The sequence below is a fragment of the Cricetulus griseus genome, assembly GCF_003668045.3.
Source record: "Cricetulus griseus strain 17A/GY chromosome 1 unlocalized genomic scaffold, alternate assembly CriGri-PICRH-1.0 chr1_0, whole genome shotgun sequence".
Classification (NCBI taxonomy): Eukaryota; Metazoa; Chordata; class Mammalia; order Rodentia; family Cricetidae; genus Cricetulus; species Cricetulus griseus.
This window is the reverse complement of record NW_023276806.1, coordinates 121,911,569-121,930,878: the sequence shown is the minus strand read 5'-3', so window position 1 is coordinate 121,930,878 and position 19,310 is coordinate 121,911,569. Positions and strand designations below refer to the sequence as shown.

The following is a 19,310-nucleotide window of genomic DNA, read 5'->3' as shown; positions in this document are numbered from 1 at the left end:
AGCAATGTGTTCCCTCCCTATCAGTCTTGGATACTCCCCAATCACTCCCAGAAAGAAGCAAGGAGCTAAGCAACTCAGTAAAGGAGCTTATTGGACACTAACAAATGACATGTCTAATGTCACTAAATAAAGTGACAAGAGAAATGACCAAGCTGAAGGATTCTAATTCACAACTTGTGTGCTGTATAAATGATCTCAAACAATGTAGGTATGCCACAAAGAGAAAGCTAAGCAACTCAAAACCAGGACCTTACCCTGAGCAGCTGGACTGGCATGCAGGCTGAAGCCTCAGGCATATAGGGTAGCTACTAGCAAGGGGAGGTGATTGACCCAAAGAACGGATACTTGAGGTTGGAATGAGGACATGCTGAAAAGACTGACAGTGCAGGGGACACCAGACTCCTGAATTCTGATTGTTCTTTGCTAATAGATGCTTCCCTCATCTCCACTCTGTCAGCCACAACCTTTCTATCATCTGCCAGAATTAATCCTGTGTTATCTAAATAAATGGTAATGGCCTTCGCCAAGCCAGTGGCCTGTACCCTGAGAATGCTTGAGTCTCCTCAGCCTTGACTTATAACTAGGTTCAAGTACCCACTGAGCCTGAAAGATGAGGCACACAGTGTACACTTGGCATACTCAAAGCCTGTAGTTCACCCCCAGCGCCACATAAACCATGTGTTTAGGGACACAAATGTAATCTTAGTGCTTCAGAAGCAGAGGCGGGTCAGCCTAAGCTACATAGTACCTTCAGAGTGAGCCTGAACTAGAGATCAATTTAAAAAACAAACACATTTTTCAAAAGCACAATGCCTAGTAGCCTGTTGGGATTTTTAGAAGCAATGTTTTCATTTGCCTGTCAGCTCCCTCATTCAGGCCCTGAGTCTGAGCTGGATAATGTCATTGTATTTCTAGAAAATTCTAATGTAATCAGCAGTCACAGAAAGGGCTCTATTAAAGCCTTCTGTGTGAAGAGACTAAATATGTGCTTGCCCATCTCAGCAGAAGCTAGGAATAAAGATGGTACCACCAAGAAGCTGACTAAAGGACAGTTTCCTATCTAAGGGCTATGAGATGTATGACACATACATGCATGAGCTCACAGAGACTAAGAGGATATCACTCTGTTGGAAACACAGCTTAGACTAAGAGGACAAAACCAAATAAAAGGACATTACAACTCCAATGTCACTAGCAGTAGACACACTATTACAACTACTATGATACAAACTTATGCTAGCCCTCATTAGAGCACAACAACTACTGATGGGGGATTCTTAGGTACCAAACCAAGCATCTGTAAGGTTTTCCTGTCTCATAAATTAGGACTGCATGGTACATACAATGGAATACCACCAGGTATGTGCCACGTACCAGGTCACCATGACATCTTCCTAGCCTCTGCTTAGGCAAGAACCCAAGACATTTACCCACACATTTGTAACCAATTGAAGCAGCCTCCTACTGACCACTGGATGTTCTCTCCCAAGCAGAAAATCCCCACTTCCTCCCTAGTTTTAACTTCATGACAGTCACATTTTTGCTTCTTACCTTGACCTCAACAAGTTACTTGGAACTTTGCTATACAAATATCCATCCAGAAGGCAAGAACTATCTTTGCAAGAGGAAAGCAACTACAGGTTTCCCTGAGTTAGTTGAAATTCCTGGGGCCTTGTGGTGGGCTCACTTTAAATGGCGGGGCAATCTTGCAATCACTTCAAAATGTTATTTTAGAAATCACTACATACATGGATAAAAATTAGCAACAATTGCTATATAGTGTAAGTAAACTTTTATTAGCTAAACCCATATTAATGGACAAGAGTGTTACACTATCCCTGTAATGTGGCAACGTCTTGTGTGTAGTTCATTTGCCAATAGATTTTGGAAAAAGAGTACATGTGAAAGGATGATCTAATATTTTAAAGTGTTACTGTAATTCCTATATAAGAGTTATAAGCATCTTATTTTGCTACTAGAAAATAAAATTGGAATATGTTTTCCCAGAAGTAATAAATACCAAGATTACAATAATTGCTTATTTTTTTAATGAGTTATGTTGGACTTTTGAAAATTTCTCTTGTAAAGTTGGTCAGCTTACACTTCTAAGGATCACTTTCCACAATATTTTAAACATTTACCACTATTTTATGTTTCTCCTACATTTACATCCATGAATCATATGCATACAGGCAACTGGAGTTACCAGTTGTAAGTTACCATTTGCTTTTAACTGCGAGTAAAGATGGAAGCCAGTGTTCTTCAACTGCTGAGTCATCACTCCAGCTCCTCAATTTTTTTTATTAAAAACAATCATGTTGGTCTATCATCCATTATGAACTGTTTATTATTATTTTGTGTGCACATGCTTGTGTTTTGTGTGCAGTACATACATCTGCAAACACAGAAGCCAGAACAGGACACTGGGTGTCTTTGCCTCTTATTCTCTATGGATATTATTGCCTTGAGATGGGACTGTCACTGAACCGGAAGCTTGCCTTTCTTTAGGCTAGGCTGGTTAGTTAGTTAGTCCCAGGATCCACCTGTCTCTGCCTTCCAGGGCTGAAGTTACAGGCACATAGAGCTATGCCAGGATTTTTACTTGGGTTCTAAAGATCCAAACTCAGGTCCTCATGCTTACAAAACAAGCATTCTCACCCACCAAGCCATCTCTCAGGCCCTGAGCATACATATATATGTATTTCTGTATTGATTTATTGTTTTCTTGGCAAAGAGATTTCTCTTGCTTTATCTATTACTCCGCCTATTTTAATTGCACTCTTACCTTCAAATCAGGCTTTTTCTGTTGCTTTAAAATGTGTAATCTGCCCAAAGCTACTTCTAATGGCAGAGACCTTTTAGAATTTATATAAGGTATTTACGATTTATGTGAGACATATATATAAAACCACCCACATTCCCACCTCCAACACAATCCACATCTCCTATTATCAAACCATTTCTTTAAGGACATTATATGGATTATGAAGCTAATTGCCACCATGGGTAATATATTCTAGGTAGATTGTAAGCCTCTTCTAAAATCTCACCCATATAAGAAATCAAAAGGTTTTTCACTTCCTGTATAGTAATATCTGTCATTGCTATGGGTAGTCAATTTACCTTAAGTAGACTCCTGAAATGTGGAGATCAGTGATTATTGGCTCTTAGGGAACCTTGCAACTGAGCAGGCAAATCGATCGGAAAGAAAAAACAATGCGACTCAAAGCTTTGGGCTACTTTCCATAGGTGCACGCCTGCAAATCCATGGTACACAAAGAGCACAGAGAAGTACCAGCTTTTCCTGGGACAGGCCACAGAAACTGTAAACTCAGAGAGTTTTGCTAGAGCAAAATACGAAAAGCCTAGGGCCACCAGAATGCAGTGGTGGTTGACCCTGGGTCATGAAAATCCAGCTGGCTAGATGGTGGTGGCACTACACCACAGTAGTCCAGGCTAGTGGGGCCAGTCATGGGAATCCACCCACACCCACCCTGGGTGCCAATTGAAGTCGAATATTTAATTATATCACTAGACCCAAGATAAATGATAAATGGGTGTTTACTAGGGAACAATTACACAGAAAAACACAAAGAATCGCTGGAGTGTTTTCCCTGCTCTTCCTACCAGATCCGCTGACCCACCAGAAAGAACATACAAAGGAAAGCCACGCCTCAAGCTCCTCTCTTTCCACTTCCATCAGCCTGAAGCCACACCCAAAAGGGTGTGGCCACCTTACAGGTCCACATACTAGAAGCCTACAGTACCATCTCCAAGACAACAAGCTCCTGCAATAAAAGAGTCATTGACCAATTCCCTAAAGCCAATACACCTTCCACATTGCTATTTCCTCTTGTTACATATTAGCATTATTCTTTGTTATACTTTGTAAGAACTGCTTGGTGTTGGAGCTAGAGACATAGATAGCTCAACGGTAGAGTTGATGTGGGTCTAATCTCCTGCACCAAAAACAAACCAACAAGGCACGTTTGCTGTTCCCATGAGGGCATCCATCCACTCTGAATCCAGTTGCTTTAGTTATGCTGAAAAGTGGTCCTTAGAACTTTAACAGTGGAAGAATTTGAATAATAAACCTTTGAAATCTGGCGATGAATACATCTCTTGCCTTTAAATTGTCAATATAAATCCTATCAACAGATACCCTGATATCAAACCACCCTTGCATTCTTGAAAGAACTGATACTCTAAATGCTTTAAAACAATTGTAAAGGCTTTTATAATACATAAAACATGTGTTATTTTCTCAATAGAGGAAAAAAAATCACTGATAATTCTGCATGATACAGAATCTTAATGCATTAAATACACTAACAAACTGCCTTTATCTGATAATGGGAATATACCAAAGCTCTACAGCAGACAGTTAGTTAGTGGTAGACCCCAGACTCACTTGCTTTTAAGTTAAAATTAACTATTTGCTTGCAGCACACCCAAGAGTTTTCCAAGTTCATAACTTCTGCTATTCTCTTTGAAAAACAGGCTTTGGGGGCAGGGCAATACCTCTACCTCCAACAAAATAATAAAGGTTATGTGTTTCCTCCCAGAAAAAGGTGTATATATACAAAATTTTACATGAAATACAGGATTTACACTCCCTTCTATTGAGTTCAAACAACCCCACCATCCTATAGATAGCCCAGTATACAAATATTCAAAAACATTAGTAAAACATGAGAATAAGCTACATACAAAACAGTCCAGAGACTAAGGAGACATTCTCATTAGTCTATGAAAAATTTCTCTGAATTATGACAGGACACATAAAAGATGCTTGTGTTTTAAGCTGTTTATTTACAAAGTTCTTGCTAATAACTGCTTTTAAAATATAGCAAAACAATGCCGTATAACTAACCTGTGAGGTGGCACACACAGCACAGAAAAAAATCCATAGTCAATTAAACCACTAAAGCAGATTACTGAAAACTAAGTAGCAAGGAGACTTATAACACCCCCTTGAACATGTGGGAAATAATACACTGGGCCATAGGAACCTGATCATTCTTCTTTACTGACTCTAAAAAATACCACAGTAGAAGATAATGGCAGATTTACATACTTGACAATAAGTTTCCAATCTTATATTTAATGACATGACCACAATAAAAAGTTGACCACACATTATAACTATGCATTTCACAGCAGATTAGCAAACCTGAAGGCAAACTCAGACCAACTGTATAGAGAACAGAAGCAATTCTTAACAGTTTTCCCATGGCCTTCTCCTTTGAAATAAAATTCAATACAGCAGTCAAAACTAAAGCAAAATTTAATAGTGGCACAACAAAAAAAATAATAAAGTCTCTGAAACAACTAAAAGTACATACTAATATCTATCTTTGCAGCATATACAATGTTTTGTAATCTTTCTGTCCTTATCTCAATTTGCAAAAAATATTTTCAAACAATCTTAATTATACGGGTAATACTTGTGTATCATTTAAAATCCATGTGCTACATCTTTTATTTTAAAAGAAAATAAACTGCAAAGAGCAGTTAAGCACATCAAATACATGTGAATTAGCCCCTAGAATTTAACCAGAGGTTTTTATTAAGTACTGCATTGCCATTTAGTCTCTTCACAAACTGAGATACACAAATACGTACTTCCAAAAATTCATTCAAGATACTATACAAATAGACAACAGTATTTTACACCCAGCAGGAAGTTTACTGTATCAGGTTACAAAGCTACTGATTATCATGAATAACTTAAGGTACTGGCCTTCAGATGTGAGAGTCAAAAAGATAAATTACAGCAAAATCAATGTATTTTTTACATGGATTATCTTGAAAAATTAAAAAGCAAATGTAGTTTTTCAAGAACATGCAACAGCAATGGTTAGTGTTACTATCTTCTTTAGGACTTTGACCAAGTGCTAATTAGAAGTACCATTTATGTCAGCATCTTGTTGAAGTGTGAGGTCGGTGGGTTGTTAAGTTTATATCAAGTGAGTAGTAGATCTACTTAATGTATGACTTCTCCGCTCAAAGAAAGAAGGAAGGCTGACGAGCGAGGGAGACGGAATACCCTGTGAAAGAAAGACAAGATGAATATACTTCAAATTTTTCTCCTCAAAACTTGCAGCAGAGCTTAGTGCCATGCCTACCTTTCTCACCTGCTAGTAATTACCATGACAATCAAGACACTCACAGCTCCAACTCTTTAAAATAAAACTTAAGATCAAAGGAATGGCGTAGGAATAAAACACAATTGGAACTAGCTTATCATTCTGAAACAAAAGCTAGATGACTGACTAATTTACCCAATGTTAACTCCAATAGAAGATGCTGCTTAGTAATTAGTAGCATTGGCATCTTTCCTCTTTGGGACACGAATGGTTCAGGGTTATGGATTATAAGTAAAAGATACTTGTGAACTGAACAGAGAACAATTTTCTGGAGCTAGGGGTCCTCAGTCTTTTGTTTGGCAGAAAGGAGGGAGGGGGAGGGGAGGGAGGAAAGGGCAGGGAGAGAGAGATGTGGTGAGTGACCTGATGTGCGCAAATTTAGGTACTCTGAAAGACTAGGAAATGTTCTTAACTGCTGAGCCCCCTCTCAGGCCCCTCCTCTTAATTCTTAAAGTAAAATTAGGAAGGACAAAAAATGACATCATGGGAATTATCTAAAATGAAGTAATCTATCCCCAAAGATTTCTATATTATATGTATAACTCCTATGTGTATATGTGTGTATTTTCATGTGTATATTTTACTAACATAAAACTGAACAGGACAGCAGCACTTCTGAGTAAGAGTAATTATCAAATTGCTAAGGAATATAAAGTTATTCCTTCAAAGGTCAAAAAGTTAATCATCATCAGAATCTTAATCTATAAGCAGAAAAATGTACAGAAGGTTATAACACTCAAGTGGGTATAATCAGAATAAACTAAAAGTCTACTTACTAAAGCCTGCATATGAGCTTCTACACTCAGGGCCTGTAAGACAACTGGCTTTACATGTTCATCCAAAAGGGAGTAAAATAGCTTTAAAAGCAACACTGATAACATGCTACCACCAACAGATAAAATCTAATGACTTCAACAGCTAAACTCTATGTCTTCTGGTAGAACGTTCATGATTTACTATTTATAAAAGCCATAAATTTAAGAACTACATATTATAACACTCTCCTTTAGACCATCATTTTCCTAAGAAAGAAATTTTTTACAGAACCTGTTTATTATGAGCTTAATAAATTCTTTTGTAAAAACATTTTTATTGGCAACATTATTTACTATAAATTCAAAACAATAATAAAATTGTGAATTCATAAGTCCCAACCCACATAAAGTGATTCAATGGAAAGTGGTTTCTTTTTTTTTTCACAAGTATAAATTTCAAATAGCCAATATGCTCGCTCACATTAAACTTCACAAGGCTTGTTTCCATTACTGCTTGGTGCAGCTCCTAATTCTTCACAAATGCCAAAGTTGACTTGGGAAGGACATTTCTTGAAATTTGAAAAAGGTAAAAAACAAATCAGTTATTTCCTTCTATTAATTTTGAAAACATGGGGAACAGGCAGAATGCTGCATAGATGGAAACCAGGAATGTTGAGTGTGCCCACCAGCGGGATCTGAGCACCGAATATGAACATGCTTATTCGGTGTAAGCCAATTACATTGCTTGTGGAAACACAGTGGGAAACACAGACAGCAACTGAGAGAGCATGGAATTCATAAGGTATTTTTAGGTAGTTCTATGTATACTGTCTACATAAAAATATTGCTTCAAATAACAAGTTTTCTACAATTCTTCTAAAAAAAATAAAACCAATTTACCAGTAAAGGCAATGATGTTTACATTGGTTACAATGAAGAAAACAAGAGATGAAACTTTAACTTTCTGAAAATTTATAATCTAACAATCAAATGCTTATCTGCATTGTGTTTAATACTTTGCACACCTTTTTCAATTTCTTTTCCTTTTTAATTTTTTTTTGGGGGGGTTATTTCATAAACATAGGGCCTCATGTAGAGTAAGCTGGCTTCAAACTTGTTACAGAGCTAAGTAGCCAAGACTGACCTTGAACTTCTGGTCCTATCTCCACTCCACTGCATGCTGGGATTACAGGTATATATCTGGTTAATGTGTTGCTGGGGACTGAACTCATAACCTTGTGTGCATGTGAGACAAACACTTTACCAAATGACTTACATCTCCAGCCCAACTCTGCTTGTACTTGTAAATATACTCATTTTTTTGTATATAACTCTGAAAAGTATTAAAGACTAAAAAAATAACCTTACTATTATGTTCCTTACCTACATTAGTTTTATAAGACACAAAACTAACCGTTCATTAATGCTAGGGCACCCACTGTGTCAGATACTAAGTATTTAATACACGCTAATTTCAACCATTACTTTGTTTTACAGTGAAAGTGAAGATCTTTAATAAAACTTGACAAAAGTTATACACTAGTAAAAAGCAAGACAAGGTTTTGAAAACTTGTGTTTCAGAATTCATGCATTTAACTATTACCTAAACTGGCATACATGACACACATGACATACATGTATGATTTTATATATAATTCAGTTCTCTGATGTAAGTATTATTGACCTCTTACTCATAAAAACTCAGAAGCTTGCAAAGTGATATATAGCTAAGAACTGACAGCCACTTGATTTCCTTAACCTTAGTTAAGCTTGGGTTAATAATCATTTAATGAGAACACTTATATGCTTTGGTGATGTGACATGGTTACAAATGTCTTCACTAATCATTCTAACACTGTGAATGCAAATTGCTTAGGAACACATAAGTATTTGCACATGATTTTACATTCCATAGACCTTATAAAGTTTAGTTGTTGAGATTACATCCTACTCAATAAGCCAACTGAAAAGAAACAAAACTTAGTCCCAAGTTACTGGCACTTATCAAATAGAAACATAACATTTATATTAATAAAGTGACAAGCCAGACCAAAGCATGCTTTTCTTATAGAAATGAGAATGTCTCAAGCCCAGTAAAACTCCATGTCTAATAAATTACACCATAGGAATGCATCTAACTCACTAAAAGTAGGATCTTAGCTGGGCAGAGTGGCACATGCCCAGCACTTGGGAGGCGGAGGCAGGTTCATTTCTGAGTTTGAGGCCAGCCTGGTCTACAAAGTAGTTTCATGATAGTTAAGGCTACACAGACCCTACTGGAGGAAAGAAGAAAAGGAAAGTGACCTTTTCCATGGCTTTGATAAGTGAAAACAAGTTCATGGCCTCTCCATGTCTGAGTGCGCCTTTTAGCATATGGAACTATACTTACTGCTAAGGATGAGGTGCTGGAGAGACGGCTCACACCAAGTTTGCCACTACTGGGAGGACTCCTTCCCTCTGAGCTATGGGACGATGAAAGAGCTATCCGCAGGGCTCTCTTGGGAGTTTTGGAAAATGAGAATGCTCTTGTAACCTGAAGTTTAAAAAGAGTATTAGTTAGCTAGACAAACGTAAGATGGTCCATAAAAATTTCTCTACACAAAGAAAGCCAAATATGTCATCTCCACAAATAGGATGTGGCAGAATTCTTTTTGGCATAAGCAATGAGAAAATGAAAGCTCTATCCTATTCCCTCTTGTACTTGGGAGGACAGAAGTACCATGAAGAGACAAATAGGAGGAAATAGTTAGCCTGAGGTTTTAGTTGTGTTGTTTGTTTTCTATTTCTTTTCTTTTTGTAGAGCTGGGATTGGACCCAGAATTGGGGGGGGGGGGCACAAACCACAAACCACAACACTCAACACTAAGCTACATCCTCAGCTAAACCCATAATTTTCTCTTATTCTGTCACAGTCTAGTTGTGCATTCCAAAGCCACTTGAAGCCAGTTTCTTTACTGATAGGGAAGGAGTTCCTCTGAATCATGATCTAATTAGCTTACCTACTACATGTTATATGTGTTAAGTGAGAACATACACAAAGATAGTGCAGAGCCTCCCTTTCAAAGGAAAACAAAATAAAGTAGCAAACTATAAGGCTATGTGGTAGTTTGAATAGGAATGGCCCCCACAGACTCAAGTGTTAGAATGTCTGGCCCATAGAAACTGGCAGTATTACGATGTGTGGCCTTGTTGTGGAAGTGTGTCACTGCAGAGGCAAGCTTTGAAATCTCAAATGTGTAAGCTATGTCCAGTGTGGGACACGGTTTACTTCCTATTGTCTATGGATCAAGATGCAGCTCCTTCTCCAGCACCATGTCTGCCTGCATGCTGCCTTTTTTCCCACCATGACGACAATGGACTAACCTTCTGAAACTGTAAGGAAGGTTAATTCAATGTTTTCCTATGTAAGAGTTGTGGTCAAGGTGTCTCTTCACGGCAATAGAAAACCTAACTAAGACAGGCTGCAAATGTCCCTTGGCTCTCTGAAACACTACTTGTACTTTTTTCTTTCTTTTTTTCTTTTTTATTTTTGGAGACAAGGTCTCTCTTCATAACTTAGGCAGTCCTGGAATTCAGAAACCCATCTGCCTCTGCCTCCCAAGTGTTGCAATTAAAGGCGTGCACTAGCACACTGAGCTAACTTCTACTTTTTAAAACAAAAGCCCCATTACCAATGTAAGATGAAAATTAGATCCTGTTTCCTGACTGGGTCATATGCTCTTGCTGAAAACTATTTTGGGCATTATTTAAGATGAATGAACACATATCTCTATCTAAAATACCAACAGTACATGTCAACTCAAGTCTGAGTCATACAATAGTCATTACAACGAGAATGCCAACAGCAAGTTGTGTTATGAAAAGACACCACTGAACTTTATAAAACCAAATCTGTGAGTCATTCCAAGCACCAGAGAATGCTTTTGTTATAGACTGTTGAGTATGTGCATACGTGTGTGTGCCTGCATGTGCACACAAGCAGGTCACAGGGCAATGTGGAATATTACTTTAGCAATGTAATGATGTGTTACATTTGTTTATGTTTTGGAATATTACTTTAAGTATGTAAAGATGTGTTGCATTTGTTTATGCTGCATTTCTTTAATTATGTAAAGAGGTGCCTGCCTAGGGCATCTCTATTGCCTGCCAATAGCTAGGCAGTAGAGGGATAGGGCAGGGTTGGTGGGCAGAAAGAATATGTAAGAGGAGGAATCTAAGGCTTGAGGGAAGAGAATAAAGGAGAAAATAAGGGAGAAAGAGAGAGGAATGCCTGGGACTACCAGTCAGCTAGACACGGAGTAGGACATATAGAATGAAATAAAGGTTAAAAAGCCCCAAGGCAAAACATAAATAAAAAGAAAAAGTTAAATTATAAGAGCTAGGGAGACAAGCATAAGCTAGACCCAAGCACTCATAATTGATAATAAGTCTCTGTTTCTTTATTTGGGAACTGGTTGGTGGCCATAAGAAGGCTTGCTACAGGGCAATCCCTGATATGTAATTAGGTACTTTCTAACTTTTACTTTCTTTAAGATAGAACCTCTGCTGCCATAGAACTCACCAAGTAAGCTACACTAGCTGACCATCAAACCCCAGGATACTCCTGACTCTTGCATCCCCAGAACTAGGAGTATAAATGTCTCAATGACCAGCCCCTTGGGATTCTACAGATAGAACTGAGTCCCTACAACAGCTCTATTCTGTTGTTGGTGTTGAAGTCAATATTAGTTTAACTTAATGTGAAAATCACATTTTAGAGATATGCCCAGAATTTCACTCAAACTCACCTTTTTTGAAGTCTTTTTTATTGCTCTAGATGCTCGACTCAATGTACTATCCATATCTTTTGTATTTACTTCAAATGATTCTGGATCAGCCATATACATAAGATTCTCCTGTTGAAAAATTAGTTTAAAGTTCAAAAACCAACTGTTTCTAAAACTCAAACCATTAAGCACTTACATATGCATGGTGACACATCTAAATGAAGCTACTTAAGACTTGTGACATAGGCTAGGACATGGCTCAATGGTAGCAGGTCCTAGATGCGATCCATGGGGCCACCCCATCCCACTACCCCTAAAACTATATAATGTACTTAACATAATTTCTACCCTGAAATATATTAATTTGAGGATAACGGAAAATAATTGAATAAATGAATAGTTTACTGTGGACCACATAACTCAAATCAACCTAAAACTAATTTAAGAAAATTAATGCTTAAATATAGTCTGCCACAAAACAAATGACACTTACACTTTTCTTAAAAGACTCTCACCCCTGACTTTTTCCCTCAATTTGTATCTGAAGATACCTAAGTTGGAGGCTCTGGCCTGTCCTCCTACAGTAATAGCAGCTAGGAAGCACAGTGTGTTTAATACTCTTGAAACTGCAAATATTCTGTGTAAATATGAGCAAAGTGCTCTTTTCTAAGAAGAGGGTTCCCAGATTATAGAGTACATTCCCCAAGGAACAAAAGCCCTCTGAGAGTAAACTAAGAACCATGGACCAAAATTAACTTTAAAACAAGAAAACCCTGTGTCAGAACATGGTCCAAGAATGGAGTCATGTGAAGAGAATTCTGAGTGCTTGTGAGAACTCTCTAGGAAAACAGGACAAGCGCTTTGTGAGCTCCATTTGTTCAAAGCACAGAACTGTTTTTGGAATGTGTCTTCATGCTCCTCCCAGGTGTGGTGGATAAGAGTGTGTTTACTTTACATCTACTCACTACAACTGGCTATTTGTTCTTTGTGTATAAACCTCCATGGAAAAACATGGTTTTGCCACAGGATTGTACAGTTTACCTCGGAGTATAAACTGTCTGATGCTCTGAATAAATTGCTATTGTATGAAACTCAGGTCTGACTCATTCATCTGCTCCATTCTCCCAGGTCCCGCTGCTTCTAGAGTAGTCGACAGCACTTCTCCAACTAATTACAATTACTATCCAAATAACGTTTGAGCTTTCAAAGGCAAGTTTATACATTATTCCTATGAACGATTTCACTTTAAACTCATAAATCCAGATGAAGGCAAATAGCCTCATTTCTCAAGCATTGTGAAGTCACCTATTACATCAGTCTGCAACTGCAGAGAACTGTACACCATCTTGTGAAAGTACTTTTCCTGAAAGTTTCCTCATATAAAAGTGGAGATACACCCAGCACATCCAGCCCACAACACTTACTAAGAGAAGCCTGATAGTGCTCAGAGAACTGACTGAAACACCAGGCTACAAACACAAAGTATTAAACTGCACACCCTACAATTACAAATGACTATTGAAAATAAACAAAACCCAAATATAAATGCCTATGTTACTCTCCACCATTAGCAGCCAAATGGCCTTATTTTGCTTAAGCTATTTTAGTTTCTCCTTAAAGTAATCAGATTTGGGGCTGGAGATGTCTTTCAGCTGTTAAACCATATACTATTCTAGCAGAAGACCAGAGTGCAGCCCTCAGCACCCATGTCAGGAGGCTCACATGTGCCTGCAACTCCAGCTCTAAAAAGTTCAGAGTGCTCTTCTGTCATCAATGGATAGGCGCACTCACATGCACATATCCCCACAAACATACAAATAATTTAAAAAATTAAAAAAAGAAAGTCATTCTACCTGCTCCAGACCCACTTTTTCCATTTGACACAGCTGCTAATGACTGACTAATCCAATCCCCAAGAGGAAACAGTACTTGTAGATAGCTATATCTTTAATATACAATAAAAAGGACAGAAGTTTACTTTTATTACTTATCTTGTTTTGATCAGCATTTCCAATTTCTATTTTACATTCCTTATTAACCGCATGTGTCAAACTCTATAACTTCTTTCCTTTATATCTCTTCTGTTTATCAAGTACTTCCCATTTAAAAGGGTAATACATGCCACATATATTTCTTGTCTTTGAAGTAGTTGCTCATTTTTTTACACTTAACTCATATTTTTAATGTATGAAAAAGGAATGGGACATACATTTAATTTTCAAATACTTAACTAATTTTCATACTACCACTGGATAATAACTATAGATAAGGTTTAAAACTTGTATGATGGCCTTATTTTAAAAACATATATTCTGGAGCTGAAGAAATGGCACAGCAATTAGGAGTACTGGTTGCTTTTCCAGAGGACCCAAGTACAATTCAAGAGAACCAGCTGCCATCTCACAGCCTCAGGAACTATAGTTCCTGAGGAGACAATGCCCTCTCTGGTCTGCTTGTGCACTGCATGCAAGTGGTGCACAGACATACATGCAGGCAAAACAGACATCTGTGGAAAATATTTTATTTACTCTTCCTATATATAAACTTTTAAAGCAGTGCAATAGTATTCTGATCACTATCAATTTTTTTTTTTTGGAAGTACAATTTAAAGCCAGCAAGATAAATTAGTAGATAAAGGCATTTGTTTGCAAGCCAATGTCTTAATTCAATCCCCAGGAGCACTGTGGTGGAGACAGAGACAACTCCCACAAGCTATCCTCTGGGCTTCCTTCACAAGCGCCTGGTGGCACACATATTCAACTGTCTCAAACAAACAAATGTCATTTTTAAAGCCTAAGTATAATTTAGTATTTAATGGTAATAGAGCTACTAAATTTTCTAGGTTTCTTCTTTAAAAATCATACTACTGATCATTCTGTCAAATTCCAAAAGTTCTCTATAGGATTTCAGAGACAACGAAATCTATAAAGTAATTAAAGATGAATCAATGTGTTAACGTTATCACTCAGGAATATTCTATCAAGGGCTCAATGTTGCAGATTTCTGTTTCATTGTTTTTGTGCTGGATATTAAAAGCAGGTCTTGGAAATAGGAGGTGAACACCCTACCACTGAATTATAATCCTAGCCAAACACAAACTTCTGAAAATAACTTCCATGTTTCTTAAACTATTCCTAGGTATTTCATAATGAAGTAGACTAATTGATAACTGCCAGCATTAAAGGAAATTACTGGCATACGTGTGTGAAGCATTTATCTGCAACATATGTGTATGATTTCACTACTTTACTAAGCAGGCCAAAGTTTAGCAGTAGTCAGAGGTTCTCATCAATCACCTCAATAGTCACTTGCTGTCGGAGGAACACACAAGCCTCACTTACCTGTTGGCTTTCCACAGTCAATAGCACAGGTTCTGATTCCTGCCTTGCTTTACACATGGCACCACAAATTGAGTGCACAGCTTAGTGATGTGCTGTTTCCCAATAGGGACACACTTTCATAGCTGTGCAACAACATAATATACATCCACATAAACCACAAAACACTATTCTACAAAAGACTCGTACAGGACAGACCATCACAGTGGTCTTCATACAAATGAAGACAAGTATTCCCACTGTTGGCTAAAACGATGCCAGGGAAGACTCCTACATCCACCAACAAATAAATACTGAAAAAGCCTACTATTATTTGGGAAGTTCAAACATTTGAATCTATTTTATGTTAAGTATGTGTTGCTTTTTTAACTACAAGTAATCTGTCAATGTTCATTTGACTTGTTCAACTTGTGATAGACACGGTTTTAAAAACAGAAAACTGAAAATTGCACAGGAGTATACTGGAAAATTATTTGAACCAGGGCTGGCTAAAAACTTTATGTATCAAAGATTCACCTAGTTAAAAAGGAGGGAGTGAGGAAGGGAGAGACAGAGGTGGGGATGGGGGGAAAGGGAGGGAGGGAGAAAGAGAGAGAAGAAATACTGGGAAGCAACCTAAATATAAATTTGCGAAATTACAGACAAAATTGCCTGCATGACTCTAATAAATATACATTTTCAAAGAATGTTCTTTTATTTCCGGAAAGAAAAGAAGCATAACAAAACTACACCCATGAAGAGAAAGACTGATGGGATAGGGAAATGAAGACAAGTATTAGTATAGCATACCTATTTTAGTTGATTTGCTTTTACTCATATGCAAATACTATTTTTCAACTTAAGAGTAAAAGCCATAGCATAAATACATATTATAACTAAAATTTATTCCCTAAATAAAATATTCAAGAATTAAAAACTATCAATTTAGACTATGAAACTAAACTCCACCTTTGCTGAGTTTTTGTAAAATGTTCTTTACAATGACAGTTTTTATCATTTAAGACTCTAGCATCTGGAGAGATGGCCAGCAGCAGCTCTTGCAAAGGACCCAGCATCGTTTCCAGCACCCACACGTCAACTTACAATCATCCATTAACTCTACCCATGGGGGTTCTGATAACCTCTCTGGCTTCCACAGGCACTGTACACACATAGTACACGTACACATTTACACACAGAACATAAAACACTAGCAAGTGCTATAAGAAAAAGGCTGTATTAGCAAGTTCATGCTCCATTTTCCTATTGCTGTAACTATTACTGAGCATATAATAACTACCTAAGAACCAAAAAGGGGGAAAGTAGTTTCATAGTTATTTTCTGAAAGAACAAATAAATTCCTTCCAATTTGGGGAGAAGACAAACATAGGGGCTTTTACAACTAATGGGATATACTAAGATATTCCATTAGAGGGCAAAAGAACAACCATGCTGTTTGCTAAGATACAGGACAAAGAGTGCCCTCGTCCCTTGTCCCCGTCTCCCCTCCCACCCCCACTGCCCCTCCCCCATTCTCCATGCCTAGAGGACACAGGGTGAGAAGACACAGGCGAAAGAGCAGAGTGGGGAAAGTGAAATGCAGCATCTGAGTAGTCCCAGGATTGTTATTTCTCACGAGTAATTACAACTCTTTCAAAAATACTTTATAGTTTTAAATCTTTTTGACTTTCTCAAATTAAATATAAAGAAGATTTAAAACATAGCTCACATTTCCTAACATAACTTTGAAAACATTGAAAGCTTAGTCAAAGTATGTCAATCGTAAAAGAAGCCATAGACGGGCAGTTTTTCTATAGAGACAGAAGTGCTGAATCTAAGATTGGAAAGCAGACACTGGCCTTTCCTATATAGGTATACAGTATCAACCGTCAAAGAAAGAAAGCTGCAGTTAGAGTTTACAAGTTTACATATGAAAGTTAGTACACATACAGACACAAATTACCTCGAATTTCTAGTATCTTAAACTAATAAAGGCATCTCATTGACATGTGAGTCATCAGACCCTTTGCCTTTCCTTCCTTAAGCTCACCTCCATGTTAAGTTACACTTCAAGTTCCCACAGGCACAAAAAAATTACATTTAGACTTCGAGTATAAGAAACAAATGAATTGCAGGGTTAAACTCTATTAAGTAATATTCAATTTACATTATGCATATACAAGTATTTCAGAATTGTAGGAAAAGAGTCTAAAATCTGAAATACTTTGGATCCTAACATTTAGGGTTCAAGAATTTTGAATACTAAATATCCATCCAAATAGCTTACAGAATATTTATAAATACAAATCACATTTTAACTTAGTTATAAACAATACTAGCTCACAAGCACAAATCTCTTCCTAGATGTCCTGTGTCTATTCCCCAAGTAGTTATAATTCTGCTTACAAGTTCAGAGAAACCAAAATATTACTATTCATAAGCAGACAGTGGCAATAACTAAAATCAAAACATAAAACACTACTTTGGGGTTTTAAAAAAGACTAATTTTTATTTATGTATATGGGTAGTATTTATGTATGTGTGTGTGTGCACTGCATGCATGTCTGGTGCCCACTGGGTATCAAGATCCCCAGGAACTGGAGATTCAGAGGGTTTTGAGGCATCACATGGGTACTGGAAACAGAACCTGAGTACAGTAAGTGCTTTTAACCACTGAGCCATCTCTTCAGCCCTGAGATACATAATACGTTTTTCATTTTTATTAGAAATGTTGAATTAGTGGCAAAAATACAAAATTGTGGCATAGAGCATTTAATTGTCAAGTTACTTTCTAGACTATGTTGGCAAAAGGTGACAATGCTTAAGTTCATTATTAGTAAAACTATACTGTTAGCATTAGAGGTCAGAAATTACATACACACATACATACATACATACATACATACATACATACATACACACCTATGTGTATATGTTGTATATGTATAATAAAATTAGCACCTGACCAGAGAATAATTAAAGGTACATGATGGCAAGAGACTGGAAATTCTGCTGTAAGCATTCTGAGTTAACACTGAAAGAGACTGAACTTTACACTTTACAATCTGAAACAACAGAATGTGGGACATTAGTCAATAGAAAAGATAACATGGTTTTTTGGAGTTGTTTGTTTGTTTGGTTGGTTGGTTTAGATTTTTTGCTGTTATTTTTGTTTTGTTTTTCAAGACAGGGTTTCTCTGTGTAGCCCTGGATGTTCAGGATGTCCTCACATAGGTCACCTGCCTCTACCTTCTGGGATTAAAGGTATGTGCCGCCACCTCCAGGCAACAAGGTTTGACTAAGAATAAAGACATCTGAACCCTAGCTCTACAATCAGTCATTGTTCTTGGCTTTAGTTTCACTGTTTAAAAAAAAAAACAAAAAACTTTTTTTAAAAAAAATTTATTATGTATACAATGTTCTGCCTGCATGTATGCCTGCAGGCCAGAAGAGGGCACTAGATCTCATTATAGATGGTTGTGAGCCACCATGTGGTTGCTGGGAATTGAACTCAGGACCTCTGGAAGAGCAGCCACTGCTCTTAACCTCTCCAGCCTCACCTTTTTTTTTTTTTTTTTTTTTAAGTTTCCTTATACCCTGAAAGCTTTAATTAAGTCATTTATAAATAGTCAAAATAAATTAAACGATAAAATAATCATACTTATTTTACTCACTAAGCAGAATTAAGCTGGGTGTGGTAATCCTGGCACATGAAAGGCTGAGGCAGGGGGACTGCTGTAAGTTCAAGGACTCCCTGGATTACATATCAAAAAAAAAAAAAAAAAAAAAAAAAAAAAAAAAAAAAAAAAAAAAAAGCACTTCAACAATAACAGAGAGAGCAAACTTCAATTATTTAGGGAACCAGGAAATAAAAAATAAAAAAAAAAAACCTGCTAACTCAAATAATTAGAATCGCCTTTTTAAAAAGTATCAGTTACATATATATTTATATCTTTTGTGTATACATATTTAGAAACATACTTTCTTCAACATGGCAAAACATTCTCAAATAAGACATTAGCTGGGGGCTTTAAAAGTTTTACTATGTGGGAAATCTTAAATGCAGGAAAGAGCTTAACTGATGCCACTGAATCTTTGAATTATAAGCACAATTCTAAAGAAAAATTTCAAGAGACTGGAATAATTCTGTGTGTAAGGATAAATCAGAACAAAGGTAACTGCTGCCACCTTGTGGATACTAACACTTTCTGAAATTTTCTGCATTTGCTGCTTGATCATTTATTTATCTTCCATCTTCGAAGTCAATAATAACATTTTAAGAAAAAACTCTCATTAGCTTTGCATATCAGTATTGTAGTTACA

At 37.0% G+C, this 19,310-nt stretch overlaps 1 protein-coding gene across 5 annotated transcripts in view; it reads right to left on the bottom strand.

Annotated features, from left to right (window-relative positions):
- Positions 1–4,792: 4,792 nt before the first annotated feature.
- The window catches only part of Ect2 (epithelial cell transforming 2), a 61,260-nt gene continuing 46,742 nt past the window's right edge, over positions 4,793–19,310 (bottom strand). For all 5 annotated transcript variants that reach the window (XM_027392088.2, XM_027392087.2, XM_027392090.1 and 2 more), the window contains 3 exons: positions 11,692–11,799; positions 9,294–9,437; positions 4,793–6,050 (listed from right to left, as the gene is read on the bottom strand). In XM_027392088.2, coding sequence (XP_027247889.1) covers positions 5,961–6,050; positions 9,294–9,437; positions 11,692–11,799 — 342 coding nt within the window. In that variant the 3' untranslated portion in view covers positions 4,793–5,960. The remainder of the gene's footprint in view (positions 6,051–9,293; positions 9,438–11,691; positions 11,800–19,310) is intronic.